This window comes from Myotis yumanensis, unplaced genomic scaffold (genome assembly GCF_028538775.1).
Source record: "Myotis yumanensis isolate MYYU_CA2020_CCGP unplaced genomic scaffold, mMyoYum1.0.hap1 SCAF_16, whole genome shotgun sequence".
In the NCBI taxonomy this organism is placed as follows: Eukaryota; Metazoa; Chordata; class Mammalia; order Chiroptera; family Vespertilionidae; genus Myotis; species Myotis yumanensis.
Genome location: NW_027223767.1, coordinates 36,469,358 through 36,490,559, shown reverse-complemented (window position 1 = coordinate 36,490,559; position 21,202 = coordinate 36,469,358). Strand labels below are relative to the sequence as shown.

The 21,202-nt window shown below is 38.0% G+C and overlaps 1 protein-coding gene across 4 annotated transcripts in view; it reads right to left on the bottom strand.

The window, feature by feature from the left end:
- Positions 1-21,202, bottom strand: part of CEP112 (centrosomal protein 112) — a 296,853-nt gene that overhangs the window by 151,315 nt on the left and 124,336 nt on the right. For all 4 annotated transcript variants that reach the window (XM_070394174.1, XM_070394176.1, XM_070394175.1 and 1 more), the window contains one exon: positions 10,736-10,918. In XM_070394174.1, coding sequence (XP_070250275.1) covers positions 10,736-10,918 — 183 coding nt within the window. The remainder of the gene's footprint in view (positions 1-10,735; positions 10,919-21,202) is intronic.

The following is a 21,202-nucleotide window of genomic DNA, read 5'->3' as shown; positions in this document are numbered from 1 at the left end:
GCTCTCATCTGTCTTCCCCAATTCAAGCGGATGTTTCTTTGGAGCAGAGGACTAAGCTCTCTTGGTCTTTGCTGTCCCCACAGCAGGAACCCCACGTAAGGCCATAACGGCCGTGCCCTACACAGCTCTGGGGCCACACCAGGATGGGAAAAGCACCCCCTAAGGTGTGCGGCTGGCCCCAGGGCCTGCCACCAAGCAGCACTCAAAAAGTGTTAATTGAATAAATAAATCTAGTTGAATAAAGTCTATGTCTTAGGCAATACCCCATACAGAATTCTACCCAAGTTTTACAGATGGGAAAACTTATGTGGAAGTAAACTTGAGTTATATATTATTCGGAGTCACAATGATACAGATGTTCAAGTACACAGTTCCATTTTGTCGGTATCAATATGGAACAATGAGATTCAAATTGAAATCCTCATTTTTGAATTGGAGAATTTTTTTTTTAGGAAATTCCAACTTTATGGCACTAGACCTTGATGCTCACTGCATGTCACCAGAGAAGGCTGGAGAGGGAGAAGTACAAGAGTGCTGTCTCCACGTTTCCCAGAGTCTGACCAGCATCTGCACATCTGCATTTCTCGGTTGACTTCCACAGTGAGCAGAACACACTGTACCTCCCCAACTCATGGCTTTCGTCTACGACAGCTTTGGCAGTCGTTTTTGAATAATTGAAGAACAAAAAGTTTTCAACCCTCACACTCTACTTCTCTTGTTGCGCACGCCAACATTATTTTATCTGGAGCCATTATAAAATTTGCCCAACAAGTGAGGATAGCATTTACATTACAAAAAATGTTTTCAGAAAACATTTGGTGAACACATGCATTTTGTACATTAAATGACATCTTTGCAAATAACAAAATAAATAAGGTTCCACTTGACCTTAGGGATCTGGGGTTTGTTTCATTAATAAATACTGACTTAAAGAGCAAACTTAAGATGAATGAATCACTAGTTTAATTTTAACCTTTTTAAAGACCTGCACTTTCAAGTACTTCTACTAGAAAATTCCCTTGTTTTGAGATGCTAGGCCTGGCTGGACTATTGGTTCCATGTTTACTGAAAGCTCCTCTGGACCACAGAGCGATAATATGCACACATGCGCACACACACATACACCTTGAGACTAATGCTGCATTGCCAAGGCCCCACTAACAAGGAAAGAGACCCCAGACCCATGCCACATACCTCAGCCAACTTCATTCTCTAAGGAATTAATTCATTAACTCACTTTCAAATATAACTACTAAGTTCAGGCCTTGATTTCACATCTAAACAAAACAAATCAAAATGAGCCAGAAAAATAATGCACATTCTCAAACCTTGCAAGTCTAATTGTGCATTGTTTCTTTCTGATTTCTTGTAATCTCTCCCCAACCTCCAGTATACAAATACCCCAAATTACTGGAGAGGTCAGATAGGAATTTAAGATAATTTTTCAAACAAGAAAAATAATTTTCAGTGAATTTTAATATTTGTTTCAACTGAAAAACATCTCAAGGTTCACATTAATCTACCAATTTCAATGCTTTAGGTATCAACTAGGCCAATTTTTATTACTGAAAGGTTTCCTCCTGATGACAATATTTTTCAAATGTTTTTTGCACATAAATGTTAAGTAGTTTGAAAACGGCCTATTATTTTCATGTAATGTAGACTATTATTTTCATGTAATGCCTCGCTCTCTTCCTCAAACAGGAGTTCAAGGTCTCTCTGACATCAATCCCTGTCATTTTTTCTCATGAAAAACACTCAGGTGTTAAATATCTTTAGTTTCATGCAACCAGGCATGATTCCAATTAGTTCTGAATGGAAGACAGAATGACAGTGTAATAAGCTTCAATTTGCCAGCCCTTTGAACATGGGATGATATCATCATTTGGCCAATCATTTCTTGCACTTGGGCTTCAACCTCTCTGTCACAAAAATCACCTCGAATATACAAATAAAGACATCAGAGATGTCCCTTAGAGAACTGGCTGAGTCAGAAAGCCAAAGATGACTTTTCAAAGACATCAAGGAAGGAGAGTTATTCACCCAATATTTCCTTAAAGGTAATTTCTGCCAACATTCTTAGTAATTACACTGAGGCCAGGGTGAAGAGGAGAAGCAAGAGCGATACGCTAAAAATAACTGACGGGATTCTTCCTCATGTCAATGGGACTGACATTCAGCCTGTGGAATAAAGATTCATCTCTGGGGTATTTTATATAAAAAATGAATTCAACTGAAAACTTTCCATTTTGACTAAAATAACTCTACAATTAAGCCAAATTTACATCAACATTAACTTGTTTTTGAGGATTCTAAAAGAATGTTTTCTAATTGTTCCTTGTATTACTACTGAGAAAGTCTCTATGCTTGAACTTTCTTGACCTCACTTCTGAAAGTTTTTTGATTATCTGTTGTCATGCAATGAAACAAAATATATGGGCTTCTTTAGGGGGAAAATACTGACATTGATGTCTTTGAGACTTAAAGATTCATTCCATAAAATGAATGGGTCATATGTAATATTCCAAATTAATATGTGCCTATAATAGACCTTCACCCATAATAAACCATTCTCAACAAACCCTATTCACCAGTACTAAATGGAAATTCCTACGCAATTTTTATAGAGATTCGTATGGTAGACTCCCATTGACCTAAAAGATTACTAGAGTCTTGTTCAGGACATACCTTCTTATTTCAGTAACTAGAGGCCCAGTGCACGGATTCGTACACCAGTGGGGTCCCGTGATTGTCAAACAGTTGAATGGTCAGACATTTAGCATCTTAGGCTTTTGTCCAACCATTTGTTCCACCATTCAACCAGTCACTATGATGCAAACTGACCACGAGGGGAAGATGCTCTGACAGGTAGGTTAGCTTGCTGCTGGGGTTCAGTTGATCGGGATTGGGCGAGATGGACCAGACATGCCCCGGAGCCCTTCCCTGCCCTGATCGTGTACTGGTGGAGTCCCTTGGCCTGGCCTGTGCCCTCTTGCAATCTGGGACCCCTCGGGGAATGTCCGCAGGCCAGGCCGAGGGACCCCACTGGTGCATGAATCTGTGCACCATGCCTCTAGTAAAGGATAATGTGAAAACATAAAGCAAATCCATTTAAAACAAAATATTTGTTTTTCCAATCTATAAATTCTGAAATCTGTGGGAAAGAATTCTATTCCAAATGTTAAGAAATACATAACTCTTCAGAGTTTAATTAGCCCTGGCTCATGGCTTTGGAGAAAGATTCAAACTATTGGTGGCAACTTGATTTGGATTTATACAGTCTGAGTTATGGGTATCAGTATTATAAATCTAGCAATGTATTAACAACCCAAAATTGAAAATGTAATGGCATTTTTGCAGAATAAATGAAATTCAGAGACAACGAGCTCATACTTAAGCAGGCTTATGGGGCCTGGGCCTTTGCCCTGAGTCTCAGCTACATTCACCACTAGTTATGTAACCCTGGGCAATTTACTTATGTTTTCTGAATCTTTTTCCGATAAATTGGAAATACATGTGGTCATCTTCTGACCCATGTAAGAAGGTCAAAACAGAGCTTCCATGGAAAATACAACCCTTATAGGGTACTGGTAAGATTGAATGGGATGATGCAATGTAACAAACCTATCAGAGAGCATGGCTCACAGGAAGCATATTAAATACTTGTTGTTGCTGCTGTAAACACGTAAGTGTAAAAATTCAGTGTGGTCCTAGAAGGTACTGCTTACTAAAACTGGAACGCAAGCAGCATGATTCAATTATGACTTTGCAACAACACCAAGGATGGCAAATCACCAAAAGCAAAGCAAACTGTGATGGGAATCTCAGCATGGGGAACAAAGAGCACCAGTGTCTGCCTCCATGCGAGGCAGAGATGCACACAGAACCCTGTTCCTTTTTGCCATGTCTGAGTCTCTGAAAACTCTACAGTCTTTCTTGAGAGAGGCTGTGCGATAAAGAATACTGAATTAAGATTAAGACACCCTGTCTTGCTAGTTCTGTGACCTTGCGCAAGAGAATGTCCTTGAACCACAGGTCCTTTATCTGTAAAATGAAAATAATTGGATGTGCTCATCTCTTTAGATTACTTATCTAACTATTTTATTGCTGGGTGCTTAGACACTAGATGTAGCTAGAAGCTCCTTGTCTGGCAGAACATAGTGTATACAAAGGTTGGTATTCCCCTGCAGTCTCACCAATTTTCATCACTGCAGTTATCACATTATATCCCCTATTTTCAGTATCTCCAGCATTGAATTATTGCTCCTTCAAGAACAATATTAATATTTCTAAGAAACCTATTAAGTAGAATGAGAACAAAAGATAGATTTTTAAAGCAAGCATTATTAATTGACATGAGGTTGCTAATTCAAAGGGAATACTTTATATGTTATTTGGAAGGTTTGTCTTTAAAAAGAATATTCTTTATCTGAAAGTGGACCACATGCCATAGAATGTGGTTTCCATGGTAACTGCCACATTTAAAAAATATGCACAGGACCAAAGATACACTGTATAATACTTCTGCAAATGGATCATTCTTAGAGAAATCAGTTTCTTGAGCTCAGCCTGTTATTTTTTGCTTTTTAAACTTAATATAATTTCCTCCACAATGAGGACCAAGTTGAATTATTTAAAATAGTTTAATTATAGGTATATATGCTAATCTTCTGTTTATAAGATGGAAATAATTATAGAATTATAATGGAAAAAGAAAACTGGTGACCTACAAAAAATGTAAACTTTACCTGAAAGGGCATCTTCCTATATTTTCTCCTAGTTATGTAGCTAAGAAATAGTATTCTTATACATAGTAATACATATAATAATATATGAATACAAAACATATTATTGAATTCATATGTAATGTTAGACACATCACTACTGATAAAATGAGATCTTCCCATCCAAGCAACTATGTCTAAACAGGAGAAGGACTTTAGTCCTATTTGGAAAATTCTGTATCCCTCTGCTTTTGATGTCAGAAAAACAATATTTCCCCCACAGGCTTTTAAAAGTGGTTTAGTTAGGAAAACCTCTATATGTTAAATGTACACAGAAAGTTCTTGGGCTATCTTAATACTACGCACCCCAAGGATGCTCTGAAACGTCATCTAAAGAAAATATATTAAAAACTGTAATGTGTGGTTTTACCACAAGTCCATTATTTGTGAAATACTAAAGTGAATTGTTCAAAACATTTTCCCACCAACTCTTCTAATGTCTGACATTAAACATATGAAAAAGGTGAAGGGATTAAGCAAAAAACACAACAAACCCATAGACCCAGACAACAGTATGGTGGTGATTACCAGAGGGAAAGCGGAGAGTGGGGAGGTAGAAGAGGGTAAAGTGGGGATAAATGGTGACGGAAGGAGACTAGACTTTGGGTGGTGAGCACACGATTCAGTGTGGAGATGATGTATTACAGAACTGTGCACTTGAAACCTGTATGGTTTTATTAAGCAATGTCACCCCAATACATTCAATTAAAAATAGAAAAATTATGTACATTGCAGCAAACCCCACTTAATACTTAAAACCCACTTAATTCCACTCCTCCAAATAACGCAGGGTGCCAGGGGATGAGTATCAAAGCGTGGTGTGTGCACAGCTGGAAGGCCAGGCAACCCCTCTGATGTGACTGTGGTGTCGCTAGGGAGAAGCAGGGAACACAAAGCAGGGCTATGCTAACAGCAACAGCCTCATTACATTGAGGGGTGGGGGGTGGGAGGGGGGATACAGTTTATATAGTTTGCTTTATCCAAGCAATCAGTCCAGTTTGACCCCAAGAAATAAAAATATTTACTACCTCAAAACCAAACAAATGCTATTAGTGAGTAAATATTGATGATGAAATACTATTTTGGTTATGTAGGTAGGATGTGAACCATTTCAATACTGGTACAAATATTCTACACTCCTGGACCAAATTACCACTTGATTTTATTATTTCATATAGTTTTCCATATTATCAATCCAGAGGACAAGAGAATCAGAGATAAGAGAGAGAGAGTACTAACACACTGGGAAATTAACATCAGGGCATTAACTTTTAAACCAGTTCCAAGCTCAGCCATGTTCCTAGTTTTTTCTTCCTCCAGACCTTTTGTAAGGGTTTCTGGAAGTAACATAATAATAGTGCTAGAGTTTGCTAGGCTTGTGACTTAAAATATGCTTTCTTTTGATTTAAGTATCTACAAAATTGGATCTTTCAAAGTAGCTGTTGTTTGATGTTGAGAATAACTGAATTCTCAATAAATTAAAGTAAAAGTTTGGCATATAAAAATAAAACCTAATAATTATATTTTTGAAAGTAATTAAAGAACCTAAGGTTATCCTACCAGGTTTTATTTCCAAATGTTTTAACACATAGAGAACATAATCAGTTATATTAGTCAGTGTCCTTTATTTTAAGTCCCATATCAAAAATTTCTCTCTAAATTGAGAGCTAGGAAAAGAAAAACATGAACTGGTATGATTTTTTTCAGTAGATAATTAGAATCACACAATTCATCATGTTTTCCTTTTTGCTATGGCTTCTAGTCAAGCTCAGAGCTCAAACTTGTACTTAGCTGAAGAATTTTTTTTAAGTACGGATTTTCTGATGTGGTTAATATCATTTATTGCTTTATTATTTTCAATTATATTTTACCTATCTAAGCATGTATTTATCATAAAATGTTGCCTCTCAAATACTTTTTGAAAGTAGCTGGCATATAAAGAAATTAAAATCAAGTATTTTCAATAGAAAAATGCTTCCCCCAAAAAGCCCAGTGTTCAGAACATCCATCTTGTTAGATTCATCCTTAGGCAATCTTGAAAGAATAATAGCTAGTGTTAATCCACTGCACGCACCCACACTCAGTTCATTAATGGAGACTTTGATCTTGTACCCAGATTCCCAAATTCATGTGAAATAATATTATTGAGATATAATTTTAAAAATTAAAATGGTTTTCACTTTTTTGAAAAACTTTTTGGTAAACAGAAGAGAGGAAGAAAAGCTTTTCTGAAAACACCACATTTTAGAATCAGTAATAGGTGCAGCCACTTTACTGTGAACCAATATGGCAAAATCAAGGTGATCTGTTCACTATTTTGTAAAAGTTGTTCCTCTTAGAATCATAATTCTCAATTTAGGGAATCCACAAAGGCATTGAGATGCCAATGTCTGGCAGGACCCCTTTTATTAGATACAAAATCTATATATTCAGATGTCACTATAACCTTCAAGTCTGTTGTACCTCATCTACATTATACTGATGGTGGTCTCCTGACTCCTTGATTTGTCTGTACCTCATAGACAGCTGTCCTAAGATGGTGACACCACCTCTGGGGCGAATCACAAAGGTTCTCTGTAACAGTCTCAGACACTTTGGCATCAAACATAAAAGATCAAGCATTCTCTAAATGGTTCAGGGTCCTAAAAGAACAATGAAGGGATCAAGGAACCTATGTTCTGTTTTTCTTCTAATTCAAAGGGGTAAATTGTAGAAATTCTTTTATTACATTGCAGTTCAGTAGCAAAGCAAGAATTACATGCAGAACTATCATGTTAGAAGTTTCCTAGAAGAATCTTAATAAAAAAATAAGTTCTCTTTGTATTAAAAACATGATTGGATCAATCCAATACTTCTTCAAAATAATTTCAAAAAGAGGGATCTGACAGATGAGAAACTGACGTTGTAAATTTCTGTGTTGAAATCTACTAATCTAGATGCTTTTTCTTAAACATTATGACCTTAAGTAGATATCAGACTAAACATGAGGGTGGTAAATTAATGTGCATTTCAGCAAATCACAGCAGTGAAAATCAAGGTATATGACAGAAATATAATATATGCATAGAATAATTAGCTAAATGCACCAAATAAAATGAAGGGAATGGTTAATTGCCCTTAGTTGCATTATTATATCTTATCATTTCTTTATAACAGAAATTACTTGAATAACAACCAACCTATATATAGCGTATTCACCAAAAAGTACTTCTTAGTTGATATATATAATTCACCTTATGGTAGGTAACTATACTTTATAATAATGATTTGATTATCAATATGCAATATATCAAACCTTTAGAAAGGCCAAAAGTATACCATATATTTAGTATACAATTTTTTCATATACTGTATATACTCAACAATCTGATGGGAGAAAAGCAGCAAACAAAGCCATAGTATCCAGGTAGCTATTCCACGGGTCCTCTGTGGTTCAGTATTTCAACTAGTCCTTTCTACAAAATGGCCTCCATTGTTAACGGAAGCAGCCAAACGTGAACTGAAAATCAAATCTCTCTGGAACTAAAATTAAAAATCAGACAATCCAATATTTAAGACACCTGTGTTTGTTCTGCATCAAACCACAAAATAGTGACTTGAAAAAAGACCTATTTTAAAAAATATATGCCCACTTTGTCTTTTTGAGATCTAGGAATGGAATTCAGGACTGAAAAGGCATTATACATGAGATTATTTAGAGCACAATCATGACAAGATATATTTGGGAAATTTAGGACTTATCTGAAGGAAACTTTGAAACAATAGCCTCAAAGAATAACCAAAAATAATTGCAAAGCATTATCACTTTGGCATATATGATAAGATTTTTAAAAATATAACATTGATAAAGTTTTTAAAAAACATATTCTCTAAAATTAACTAATTATGTAACTTATATTATATATTAATCCTTTTCATTTTGATCAAGAATGCATTTAGCCCGTTTCCACTGCTTCTTAGCATTCCCAGGACAGCAATTCCAATTGTTTCAAGAAAGACGCAAAATATGAGAAACATCATCCTATGTATAATATAGTATTTGAAGAAGTCACATGGTCCTCATACGTAATATTTCAATTAGAAGAAATTCAATTAATAACCTTATTGTACTGTCCCTTAATTATACGGGACAATTCTAAAATTTCCCTTTTGTTACCATTGGATGGACCGCACCCTATACATGGCAGATACGACACATGCCAAAGTCACAAAGATTTCCACTAAATTTGGCTGCCACTTGTGTTGGCTTTCTACAACACCACTAAAATACTAGTAAATGATATAAATTAATGGATTTTATTGTATCAATTATTCAATTTTACTTGGCACACAGGCACCACACTGACTCACAACTCTAACATCACACAAGACAATGGTAGACTTAGTATCATCTCTGAAGGAGAAATGAATTTTGAAAATATTCTTAACAAATTGTATGGCTAACAATAAAAATATCAGCATAGATAAAAGCTGTAATTGGCTGGTGGCAGAAATATAATACCCATTGATTTCCTAGCAACTGCCTGACTATTCTCGTACTCTGGCTACTATAATGACTACATACTTAGTCAGCAAACCCCATAAAACAAGTTGAAAATAATTTTCATGTAAACGTAGATTATTGACACACAAAAAAGGCTGTGCTGAGTATATCTATATTGCCCAGTCATTATCCGAAAGTAAAAGACTCAAGGTCAAATGAAAAATAACCAATAACTCCCATTCTTTGCTTTACTGCCCCCCACCCTCCATTCAAGAAATTAACATGTTTAATCAGTTGTATTTTCATGTTTAGATAATTATAAATTTATATAAACACATATTAAAACAAATGGAAGGTTTACTTCATTGTTCAAAAATTATATTATTTGGGGAGGAAGAATAACTAGGAAGAAGCTTATGTGTGGTATGGATAATATGGTTAGATTTTAATGGGAAAAGAGCTATTTCAGCTTAGTATATTATATGGTTGTATTAGAAAATAAAATGATCTCTTTATTGTTATCAATTTCTCTTCAATAAAATTTCATAGCAATCACCTCAAGAGGATACACTAAAGGCCTTTGATTATATACAGGGTGGGGCACAAGTAGGTTTCTAGTTATGAGTACACAAAACACAGTTTATTCCTATATTATTATTTATTAATTACTGTGTTATTTCCCATACAAACTACTGTAAACCTACTTTTGCCCCACCCTGTATACCCTATAGAATGTATTGCACTACAAAGATACACGCCCAGTAAGAATTTTTTTCATCTGAAATTTATAAAGATAATTTTTCATGCTGACAGTGCACATTTCATCCGTAAGTTTGAAGAGTCAAATGCTACCACAGCTGGGGGTTATTCTGCCAAATGGCTTCCAACAGGGACGACAGAGATGGAGGCTAGGAGGCATGTGTATGTGCACGAAGGAAAAAGCAACAGACCTGATGGGAAATAGCCTTTCACTGGAGTCATTTTTATCAATTACCATCTGAGTGATCTAATCAAATATAGAGTCTAATGGGAAAAAAGCAACACTAGGAAGCAAAAGCAAATATTAAAACAGCTGCTTGATTACCTACAGAGATTAAAACAAAAAGCAAGGAGTGAGGCTGATATATTTCATAGGGATTTGCTAAGGCTGAGGGGAGGGGTAAGGGGCAGATACCTTTAAAAAATCCATCATGAAAGGAACTGAGACAAGATTATAAAAAAGGGGCCAAGTTATAGCACACCATGGGATTTTTAATCTGGCTACCTGTGGTTTCTGTAGTTAAAGCCTTATTCATCCTTAAAACAAGGGAGGGGGTGGAAGGAAGAAAACAAAAAAAAAAAAATCACATTTATATGTCAGTTTTGCAAATGATCAAACAGCGTGCGTCAACAAGAATAATAAGAAAACATGAAACGCTGATGACTTTTTAAAAAGATGCCCGTTTTATCAAATATTATTGGTAATTACCTGTGAATCTCGTTTCTTGAACTCTTGAATTTGATTTTCGTGCTCCATATTGGCAGCGCGAAGCTGTTTTTCCAGGTTTTCAATGTCCCGTTCATGGTCTCGGACTAGGCTATCCTTCTCTGCGTTATGCTGCTGTAATAGGTGCGTCTTCTCCTGTTCATGCTCCAGCTTCAGCTCTACTATCTGATTGGACAATGAGGAGGACAGTTCATCAACAGAACATCCTTGTCGTCATGACAACTCATGGACAGCTTAATTTTTCCCTAATTTGACCAAGTTCAAAATTTTATTTTTGCGTCATTATTACCTCACCCTTGAATACTCTCATTTTTTTGGTGGGGGGTGGGGGGTGGCGAAGGTTTACCCAAATCTCCTAATATTCAAGACAGTTGGGCATATTCAGTAAATCCTTCTGCAATCTGTTGACACAAATGCCTGAATATTGAAAAAAAAATTATGTTGAATGCTAGGTATTTCCTCCCCATGAATTTGGGTATTACTGATCAGCAATGGTTATAAATGGTTAATAGTCCGTATGCTTTGCTTTTTGCTTAAATATATAAGCGTATGAGCAGCAATTAAATCGGTCCGTTTTCTTTATGATTTTTAAATAAAAGATCGGAGCTAAATACGCATCTGGATTATTGCATATACAGTTGTCTTTTTAAAAATAAAATGATAAATTTCAAAGCTCTATTATCTCATTGTCAGCTACGGTATACCAACATAAACAGATGTTATGTGTTCCAGAAGGGCACCTGCTGTGCTGCAAGCTTGCGCCATGATTTCATAAAAAGCATTCTATTCTCAGGATCCTTTCCCAGTCCACTCCACACTGGAGACTGTGACCTTGGCCAGTCTGAGCCTCTCCCTGCAAGACTGAATGGCAGCCGGAGACCAAGGGCCTGGTTGCCGCAGCTTTGATACTAATCCTCCCAGACTGTGCACAATGGCACCCTACCTGGCCTGCAAACTATAGCCAGCCAGGCTGTCTTTGAAGCAGGTGATGAATAGGGGACTGCAGGAAGCCAGCTTCCCCAGTGAACTCCAGGCCACACAGCTGCTAAGAACAGTCACTTGGATTTTTCTTCAGTTTTGGTGGATTTCAGTGGAAAAAAACTGCTGTTATCTAGAATATGTTGTGTTATTTTCGGCGTGAGAATCCATCTTCAAAAAGCTAACAGTAGGAGCCTGCTCCAAACCGATCTTGTTTCGTGCAATGAATCACCAGACTACCATATCTTAAAGCTATAGCATTCATTTCTCCAGGCACGCATGGTGCACTCAATTTCAGAAGTTATTTTCCTTTAAGATTTAGAAGTCTCATCCTCTACTTGCAAATTAAGACTCAAAACACAAATTAAATTTGCTTTTAACTTAAACAACGGGTTTCAAGTTTTTTTCTGATAATGATCTTTCTTAGAGAACTGAAAAATCAACAATAAATTTCTGACCACTCATAAATTATGCTATTTAGAAGAAAGAACAGTATTCAAATTCTTGAATATATACACTTATCAGAACAAAACAATGTATAAAATATGAAAAAATTTATTTTGTATCTGAAAATAAAGATGCATTCTAGTGAATTTTTGTTTATTTAAAATGTAGGAATCTTCAGTATTATTCTACTTCTGGCACTTTTTTCCTTAAACACTATTATCAAGTAGTAAAGAAATGTTTCTTTGATTATTTAAAATAAATTGAGCCCTAGCTGGTTTTGCTCAGTGGATATAGCATTGGCCTGAAGACTGAAGGGTCCTGGGTTTGATTCCCGTCAAGGGCACATGCCCAGGTTATGGACTCGATCCCCAGTGTGAGGCGTGCAGGAGGCAGCCAATCAATGATTCTCTCTCATCATTGATGTTTCTATCTCCCTCTCCCTGCCTCTCTGAAATCAATAAAAATATGTAAAAAATAAAATAAATTGACATGTTTTATCCTATAGTTCATACAACTACAATATTAATCACAACAAAAGAGAGAATTTAAAAAGGTATTTATATTACTGTACTTTTTTCAGGCAGGCAAGTGTATGAATTATGGAGTTAGGATATTTTTAGTTCTTGGACATTGTTTTTACTCAGCATTATGTTATCAAGCATCATTATAACAAAATTATAAATTTTACTGAAAATCATTTAAGTATGTAATACACTGAAAGGAAATAGAAGGAGGTGGAAAGTTCCACTGAGATCTCAAACTCCTCAGAAAAATCATGAGAATGGGTATGATTTAAAATTGATAGCAAAACATCTTACAATACTCTAGGGAAAAGTAACAATTGACCTATAATTAAGGCAGAAGAATTTCTAGGGAAAAGTAACAATTGACCTATAATTAAGGCAGAAGAATTTTTTCCCCCCAAGAAAAGACACATGACCAGAAATCACTGTGAGGTTGTTAGTAATGGTGCCACCTTGCTCCAGGCTCTGGGAATAATGCATTTTCAGAGTAACTTTTTGAGTCATTTAGAGTTCTTTCTGATAGACTGATCAATGACCCTGCCCATATTCAAATTTGAATTCATTCTAAAAAATCAGGAGCAAATGAAATAGATAATGGAATTTCAAACCTAAACATAAACGTTCATAAATTATTTGTTTGTTATTTTGTTATGACATGTTGTTCAGGGATGCTAATGAATAAATCTCAAAGTTGCTGGAGTCTTTTAAAGTGAAATAGTCAGGCTTGCCTGCTTGATCCAACACTGCTTGGCCAACTTCTAGATGTTATGAACCCTTCCTGATCTTTGCCTAGGTTTCTTCACTGTCAGTATCCTCTGGCAGGTGTGTCTTCTGATAACTGGCAGAGTCCAGGAGAAAAACCTTAATGTTCCGGAAACATTTTGATGATAGATTTATAATCACAAATGCCATGATGAAGGTGGCTCTATGATTAAATTCAAGGTTTCACTTGTTCCTAGCCCCTTTCAGGTAAGAAAATGGTAAAAGGATTCTTGGATTTTCCAGTTTGGTCCTTTACTTATGGGCACATCTGAAGGGTAAACAGAAAGTAGCATAACCTCCTTACCTTGGACTATACCACTTTTGGTTGACTGACAACAATTTCTAATGGAGGTAGTGGTGAGCAGGAGGTGGTAAATCACCGAAAATGTAGAGGATGTAAAAGTACACAGCATCCATAAGGATGGATGTTGAGTGGTCAATGTGGTCTCTAAGTCAAGGTGGTCCAAAATCTATAATATGTACTACAGGGGAAGTATGACGCACCATCACCAAGGAACCTGCTTCATGAATGCTGGCTAAAGATATCCACGTAATACAGGAGGAAAAGCTTCAAGTTCCCTAATCCAAAAGCACTGAGCTGTGGACCAGGTAATTATATGTGTAGTGCACACTCTACAGGTACTAAAACAGACGGGCATGTCTTCCAGGGACAAGGAAAGTGATCAGCCATCACTTGCAAGCATCTGATAGCGTCTGGCAGTCCCTTGAGTTACTGAGCTTGATGGCGTGGTGGTTGGGGTTTGGGTGAGAAAATGGCTTTATTGTCTAGAACAGGGGTGGGCAAACTTTTTGACTCGAGGGCCACAATGGGTTCTTAAACTGGACTGGAGGGCCGGAACAAAAGCATGGATGGAGTGTTTGTGTGAACTAATATAAATTCAAAGTAAACATCATTACATAAAAGGGTACTGTCTTTTTTTTTTTTTAGTTTTATTCATTTCAAACGGGTCATAGTTTGCCCACGGCTGGTCTGGAAACTACTAGGCTGACTCACATGTAATTGCCCTTTTTGTAGGTCAAAATAGAAGATGGATAAGGGCCCTGCTCCATCTACTATGGAACCCATCACACACTCTGAAAGCGAGATTCAAGAGTAAAGTGTTGGAGTTCTGAAATCCCTGCAAGCACAGCTCTCTATCCCAGACTAAATCATTCTGCAGTGTGATGATGATGATGTTCCCACTCCAATGAAGGCTTCCCGGGAGTGCCAACGGCAGGAGCACATTCCAGGCCCAGAGAAAGACCAAGTGGGAACTTCTAGATGTCCAAGCTGCTGGGGGGCTTGGAATATATATTTAAGTCCTGGTAGTTGTTTTACAATAAATTAGCACTAGCAAATACGACCTGAATGCCTTTTAATAATCTTATAAAGAAAAAGACAAAGGGGATAAAATAAGTCATTAATTCTTAGTACACAACACATAGACCAACGCATCCCAAAGATACACCTCAATGTCGGAAATTCTAAAACCAGAAACAAATTACAGAAGTTCCAGAATGCACCTAACACATTAAAAAGGAGAGATTATGGTGCAAAATACTACCTAAAATAACCTCGTATGTAACTAAATGATAGAATCTGTATTCTACAAGCCTTGGTATAAAGGGGTAAAGCCCTAGTGAATGTAAATATAAAAGTTGAAGAGTTTGGAGTGATTTAGAGGCTACCTAGTACAACAGTCATCTTTTTAAAACATTTTTTTATTGATTTCAGAGAGGAAGGGAGAAGGAAAAAGAGATAGAAACATCAATGATGACAGAGAATCACTGATTGGCTGCCTCCTGCATACCCCACATAGGGGATCAAGTCCGCAACCCAGGTATGTGCCCTCACCAAGAATTGAATCATGACCTCCTGGTTCCTAGGTCGATGCTCAACTCCTGAACGACACAGGCTGGGCTACAACATTAATCTTAACCAGGAATCTTCCCTATAACACTGACAGCTGGTCACTCAGCTGCTGCTGGACTGGTTTTAGCACTAGGGGAATAACTGTGGTCCAAGGCAACCTATGCCTCATACTACACACGCCTGGCACTGGAACTCCTGGGTACAGATAGCAGGAAAAGCTGAAAACTGTAAAAAGAAAAACAAATGTTAAACACACACACACACACACACACACACACACACACACACACACACAAAAGAACACTCACTGACAGCAGTCAAACAAGGAAAGAGGAATATCATGAATATCACCTTTGCCATAAATTTCAGAAGGTATTGGTTAAGAAAGGAAAGAGAAGGTTCTGACATGGTTTGGTGAGATCTACTATTTTGTCTCCATCCCCCAGAGGTAGAGCTGCTAAGCTGAAATAATGCTGGGGAATATTCTTTAATACCCCAGTTTTGTAGAGAAATAGACTAAACATCAATTATTCCTTTTCCCTGTTGCAAAATAATACCCATGTATGTGCCCTGGTGGAGAATAGGAGGGTAATTGCATGGGGTAGAAATGGCTGATTGAAAGAAATGAATTAAGCTAGGAAAGTGAAAAACTGGGGCTTATTCTTTCTGATAGAATCATCAGCTTCAAAGTTCCCATAAGAAAAGAAAAAATCCTCCAATACAGAGCACAAAACCTGGTGTATGACATTAATAAAATGTTAAAAGAACAGGTCTCATTTTCTCTAACAAAAGTTGCTCAAAGCTCCAACCAAGTTCTCCTCCTCTATCCTTTCATAATCTCAAACTATAGAAAAGTAAATGCAACAAAATACCTATGGCCTCAAACTGTGACTAAAAATAGAGACAGAAAAGGAATCAAAGAGAATTCATGCGCATTATAACAGAACAAGTAGTAGATTTGGATAGAGCTACCCATATTAAGCACAAGCAAGATGAAGGGAAAAAAGTGTCTAAACAACTATAAATTTATTATATCGGGGGGGGAGAGGGGGGAAATGAACTGAGCTAAAAAGGAGGAGGAAAGAAAGGAGGAGGAAGGGAGAAAAACATACTTTAAAAATCAGAAACAATTAGAGTAATAGGATAACTTACTAAGAACATGAGTACGATGAAAGAGAACTCTAAGATAAAAAGATAAAACAACAAACCAAGGATTAAAATAACTCCATCACAAAATTAATTCTAAAGTAAAAACAATAATATCTATATATATAAAAGGCTAATATGTAAAGTGTCCCCTTGAGAGTTCGACCAAAAGACCAGCAGTTCAATTGCTTGCTATGATGCACACTGACCACCAGGGGTGGTGCAGAACAAAGGAAGGCCCTGGCTGGCAGCCGGAAGCCAGAAGGAAGGCCCCGGCAAGTAGCCAGCAGACCCCAATAGGCCCTGATTGCCAGCTAAGTCTAGGGACCCTACCAGTTCACGAATTTCATGCACCAGGCCTCTAGTTCTGAATAAACGTGGCTGAAAATCTAATCACTGACTCGGACCAAAGACTTGAGCTAATCATAGTAAAAGCCCATGAAGGAGACAGACAGAAGATTATATAGAGAGAAAATAGAAAAAGGAAATCCATGTATACATAGATATGTCAAAAAATTTCTCTGAAATAAATGAAGAGATGAATGTGTGTACCAAAGAAGTACAATGTACTGATATACCAAGTCAGATTGAGAAAAAGAATGGCTGAAAAATATTATAACTAACTCAAGCATGGAAAAACTCAGACTATAAAACCCAAACTACTAAAAAAACAAGGAAACAAACAAAAACCTCACACACAAAAATAAAAACACCTGAGGAAATTCGGGCAACCAGGAGGTAAACAAAGAATCTGTATTAAGAACAATTAGTTGCCACAAGACAGTGGAGCAACGTGTACAAAACTTTATGGAAAGAAAGATGACCAGAGACTTTTATTCCCAGCCAAACTATCCTTCAAAAATATAGTGATTCTCAAGCATACAAAAATGCAGTGAATACAACAAATATATGCCCTTCCTGAAAAAACTAGATTTAATGATGATGTCTCATTAGTTAATAGGTGTATCAAAATAAAGGACTCAGATATGAAAGAAGCTGTGCTAAAAGTCCTGGTGGTGGATATATAATTGATTTAAATTTAAAAATTACCTCTACGTAACTGTGAGATCATGGTTTTAGACCAAAATATAAATGCTACAAATTTCCGTTATATATAAATAATACTTTAACTGACAAGATAGAGTGGTAGGAGTGGAAGTGTAAGCACAATAATTTTATTTATTTATTTTTTTTTTTTTTTTTTTTTTTTTTCTGGCTGCAGATGTATTTTATTTGACACAAGGTATTTTGTTTTTCTTTTTTTTTTTTTTTTTTTTTTTTTTTAATTAAATCTTTATTGTTCAGATTATTACATTTGTTCCTCTTTTTTCCCCCCATAACTCCCCTCCTTCCAGCTCCCACCCCACCCTCCACCCTCACTCCCCACCCACTGTGTTCATCCATAGGTGCATGATTTTTGTCCAGTCACTTCCCGCATCTCCCACACCCCTTTTTCCCCCAAGAATAGTCAGTCCATTCCCTTTCTATGTCCCTGATTCTATTATAATCACCAGTTCATTCTGTACATCAGGTTATTTATTCACTTGATTCTTAGATTCATTTGTTGATAGATGCATGTTTGTTGTTCATAATTTGTATCTTTACCTTTTTCTTCTTCTTCCTCTTCTTAAAGGATACCTTTCAGCATTTCATATAATACTGGTTTGGCGGTGATGAACTCCTTTAGCTTTTCCTTATCTGTGAAGCTCTTTATCTGACCTTCAATTCTGAATGATAGCTTTGCTGGATAAAGTAATCTTGGTTGTAGGTTCTTGGTATTCAGCACTTTGAAAATTTCTTGCCATTCCCTTCTGGCCTGCAAAGTTTCTGTTGAGAAATCAGCTGACAGTCATATGGGTATTCCCTTGTAGGTAATTGAGCCTCTTTCTCTTGCTGCTTTTAAGATTTTCTCTTTGTCTTTTGCTCTTGGCATTTTAATGATGATGTGTCTTGGTGTGGTCCTCTTTGGATTCCTTTTGTTTGGGGTTCTCTGCGCTTCTTGGACCTGTAAGTCCATTTCTTTCACCAGGTGGGGGAAGTTTTCTGCCATTATTTCTTGAAATAGGTTTTCAATATCTTGCTGTCTCTCATCTTCTGGCACTCCAATGACTCTGATATTAGACCGCTTAAAGCTGTCCCAGAGGCTCCTTACACTATCTTCACACTTTCGGATTCTTTTTTCATTTTGCTTTTCCAATTGGGTGTTTTTTGTCGAATCTTTGGTTTGATTATTGTACTCCTCTGGTCTGCTATTGGGTATAATATTCTTTATTTCAGTCCGTGTATGCTTACTTTCTAATTTCTTTATCGTAGCATCGAGGGTCTCATTAGTTTTCGTGAGGTTCTGCACAAATTTATGGCAAGCCCTCAAAATTGCGATTCTTAGCTCCATATCCTCCATTTCTGTCATGTTTTTTTGTCTCCGCATCTTTTATGCTTTCTTGGTGCACCCCCTTGTGGTCTCTGTGCGCAGTCTTGTTCTAGCCAAGCCTTAATTGTTGTAGTTAACACTAGGGGGATTTGACCCTCAGGCCGGCTGGCTATAGTAATCAGCTGTGCGGAAAACTCTGTCTTCTGGGGAGGCGCTAATCCAGCCTTTGCCTGAGGCGATCAGCAAATGGCTGTGCGCAGGCTTTGGGCGGGGCGGGATCAACAGGGCGGGCGGAGGGAGCAGTTATGGCCACGCTCAGTCCCGTTCCCAGAGGCTCTGCTTCTCAGAACCCCGGCAGCCGCTGCAAACCTCGGAGAGAAAGCTGCCCTCAGGTTCCAACTGATGCCGGGTAATCCCGCTTCTCCCGTTTGAGTCTGGGTCCCTAGAGACTCGCCCGGATCTGGAGCCCAGAGTCTGAGACTCAGTCCCGACAGAAAACGACAACCGCGCCCTCAGCCACCAGCCCGCTTTCGCGCGCACCTCGGTACCTTTGTATTTTCCACACTGCGCCGCCTCTGAGCCTCGATTTGCTGTTCTCTTTCCTTCTAGTTGTAGAGTCTCTCTTCAGCCAGCCTTCCTGTGGTTCTGGGTGATGTCCGTTCAGTCTTTTAGTTGTATTTTTGAAATGGTTGTTTGCGGCAGCGGTCTCCGGTGTTTACCTACGCCGCCATCTTGGTCGACCTCAATAATTTTATTTTTTACTAGAGGAGCGATGCACGGATTTCGTGCAAGAGTAGGCCTTCCTTCCCCTGCTGCCAGCACCGGCTTCCCTCTGGCACCTGAGAACCGGGTTTCCCTCTGGCCTCCAGCAAGCACCCGGGACCCAGGCTTCCCTCACAGCCCCAGCTTGGGGTCTAATTAGCATATTATGCTTTTATTATTATAGACTAGTGGCCCATTGCACGAAGATTCGTGCAATAGGCCTTCCTTCCCCTGGCTGCCGGCACCAGTTTTCCTCCGGCACCCGGGACCCAGGCCTTTGGTCCAGCCACAGCAGCAAGGCTTGGCTTCTCCGTTCTGGCTGCTCTCAGCCCCTCCTTTTTTTATATATATTTTATTGATTTTACAGAGAGGAAGGGAGAGGGAACATCAATGAGAGAGAAACATCGATCAGCTGCCTCCTGCACACTCCCTACTGGGGATGTGCCCCCAACCAAGGTACATGCCCTTGACCGGAATCGAACCTGTGACCCTTGAGTCTGCAGGCTGACACTCTATCCAATGAGCCAAACGGGTTAGGGCTCCTTTCTTTTCCCCCCCACTCCTCGAGTGGAGCCCAGGGTGGACTGGAAGCCTGGGTTTTCCCTGGTGACCCAGGCCTCCAGCCACTCCTTGAGCGGAGCCAAGGCCCCCAGATCCTCCTTGAGCGGAGCCCAGGGTGGGTGGGAAGCTTGGCTTCCTCCGTCGCTGGGAGCAACCCAAGCCTCCTGCTCACTCCAGCTCTGTGGCCGCCACCATCTTCAGTCGTCTTCAGTCGTCTTCAGTCTTCACTCTGCACCTGCGTATGCAAATTAACCACCATCTTTGTTGGGTTAATTTGCATAGTCGCTCTGATTGGCTGGTGGGTGTAGCAGAGTGGCGGAGTGATAGAGTGATGGTTAATTTGCATGTTTCTCTTTTATTAGTGTAGATAGTACAGAGTGAATTAATGTTCTTAAAATTGAACCATAAAATCTGAAAATGACTCTAACCTCAATGTATTTTTAATCTTTATTTCTTACTGTTCTAAGATATAATTTCTATTTTTTTTATTTTTATTTTTTTTAAATATATATTTTATTGATTTTTTTACAGAGAGGAAGGAAGAGAGATAGAGAGTTAGAAACATCGATGAGAGAGAAACATCGATCAGCTGCCTCCTGCACACCTCCTACTGGGGATGTGCCCGCAACTCAGGTACATGCCCTTGACCGGAATCGAACCTGGGACCTTTCAGTCTGCAGGCCGACGCTCCATCCACTGAGCCAAACCAGTTCTGGCTAAGATATAATTTCTTATACGATAAAGAAACATTTTGTAAATTTCAGAAATTCCTTTAACTCCCTTTGTTTCTTAAACTTTTACATAAAAAATATTTTAATAAGTGGCAAATACAGCATGCCCCTGTTTCTAAAAAATTATCCTTTTATTTATCTATCTGACAGAAATTTCTGACATGATGCTTTATAAGATTTTTTTGGTTTAAGTTTTACTTTCTTTATTGTATGAGGTTACAGTGTCAAATGGCAACAGCTCCCTTCAAACACATGGCCCTCGTATACAGAGGAATCCAGCACACAGTTATTCAA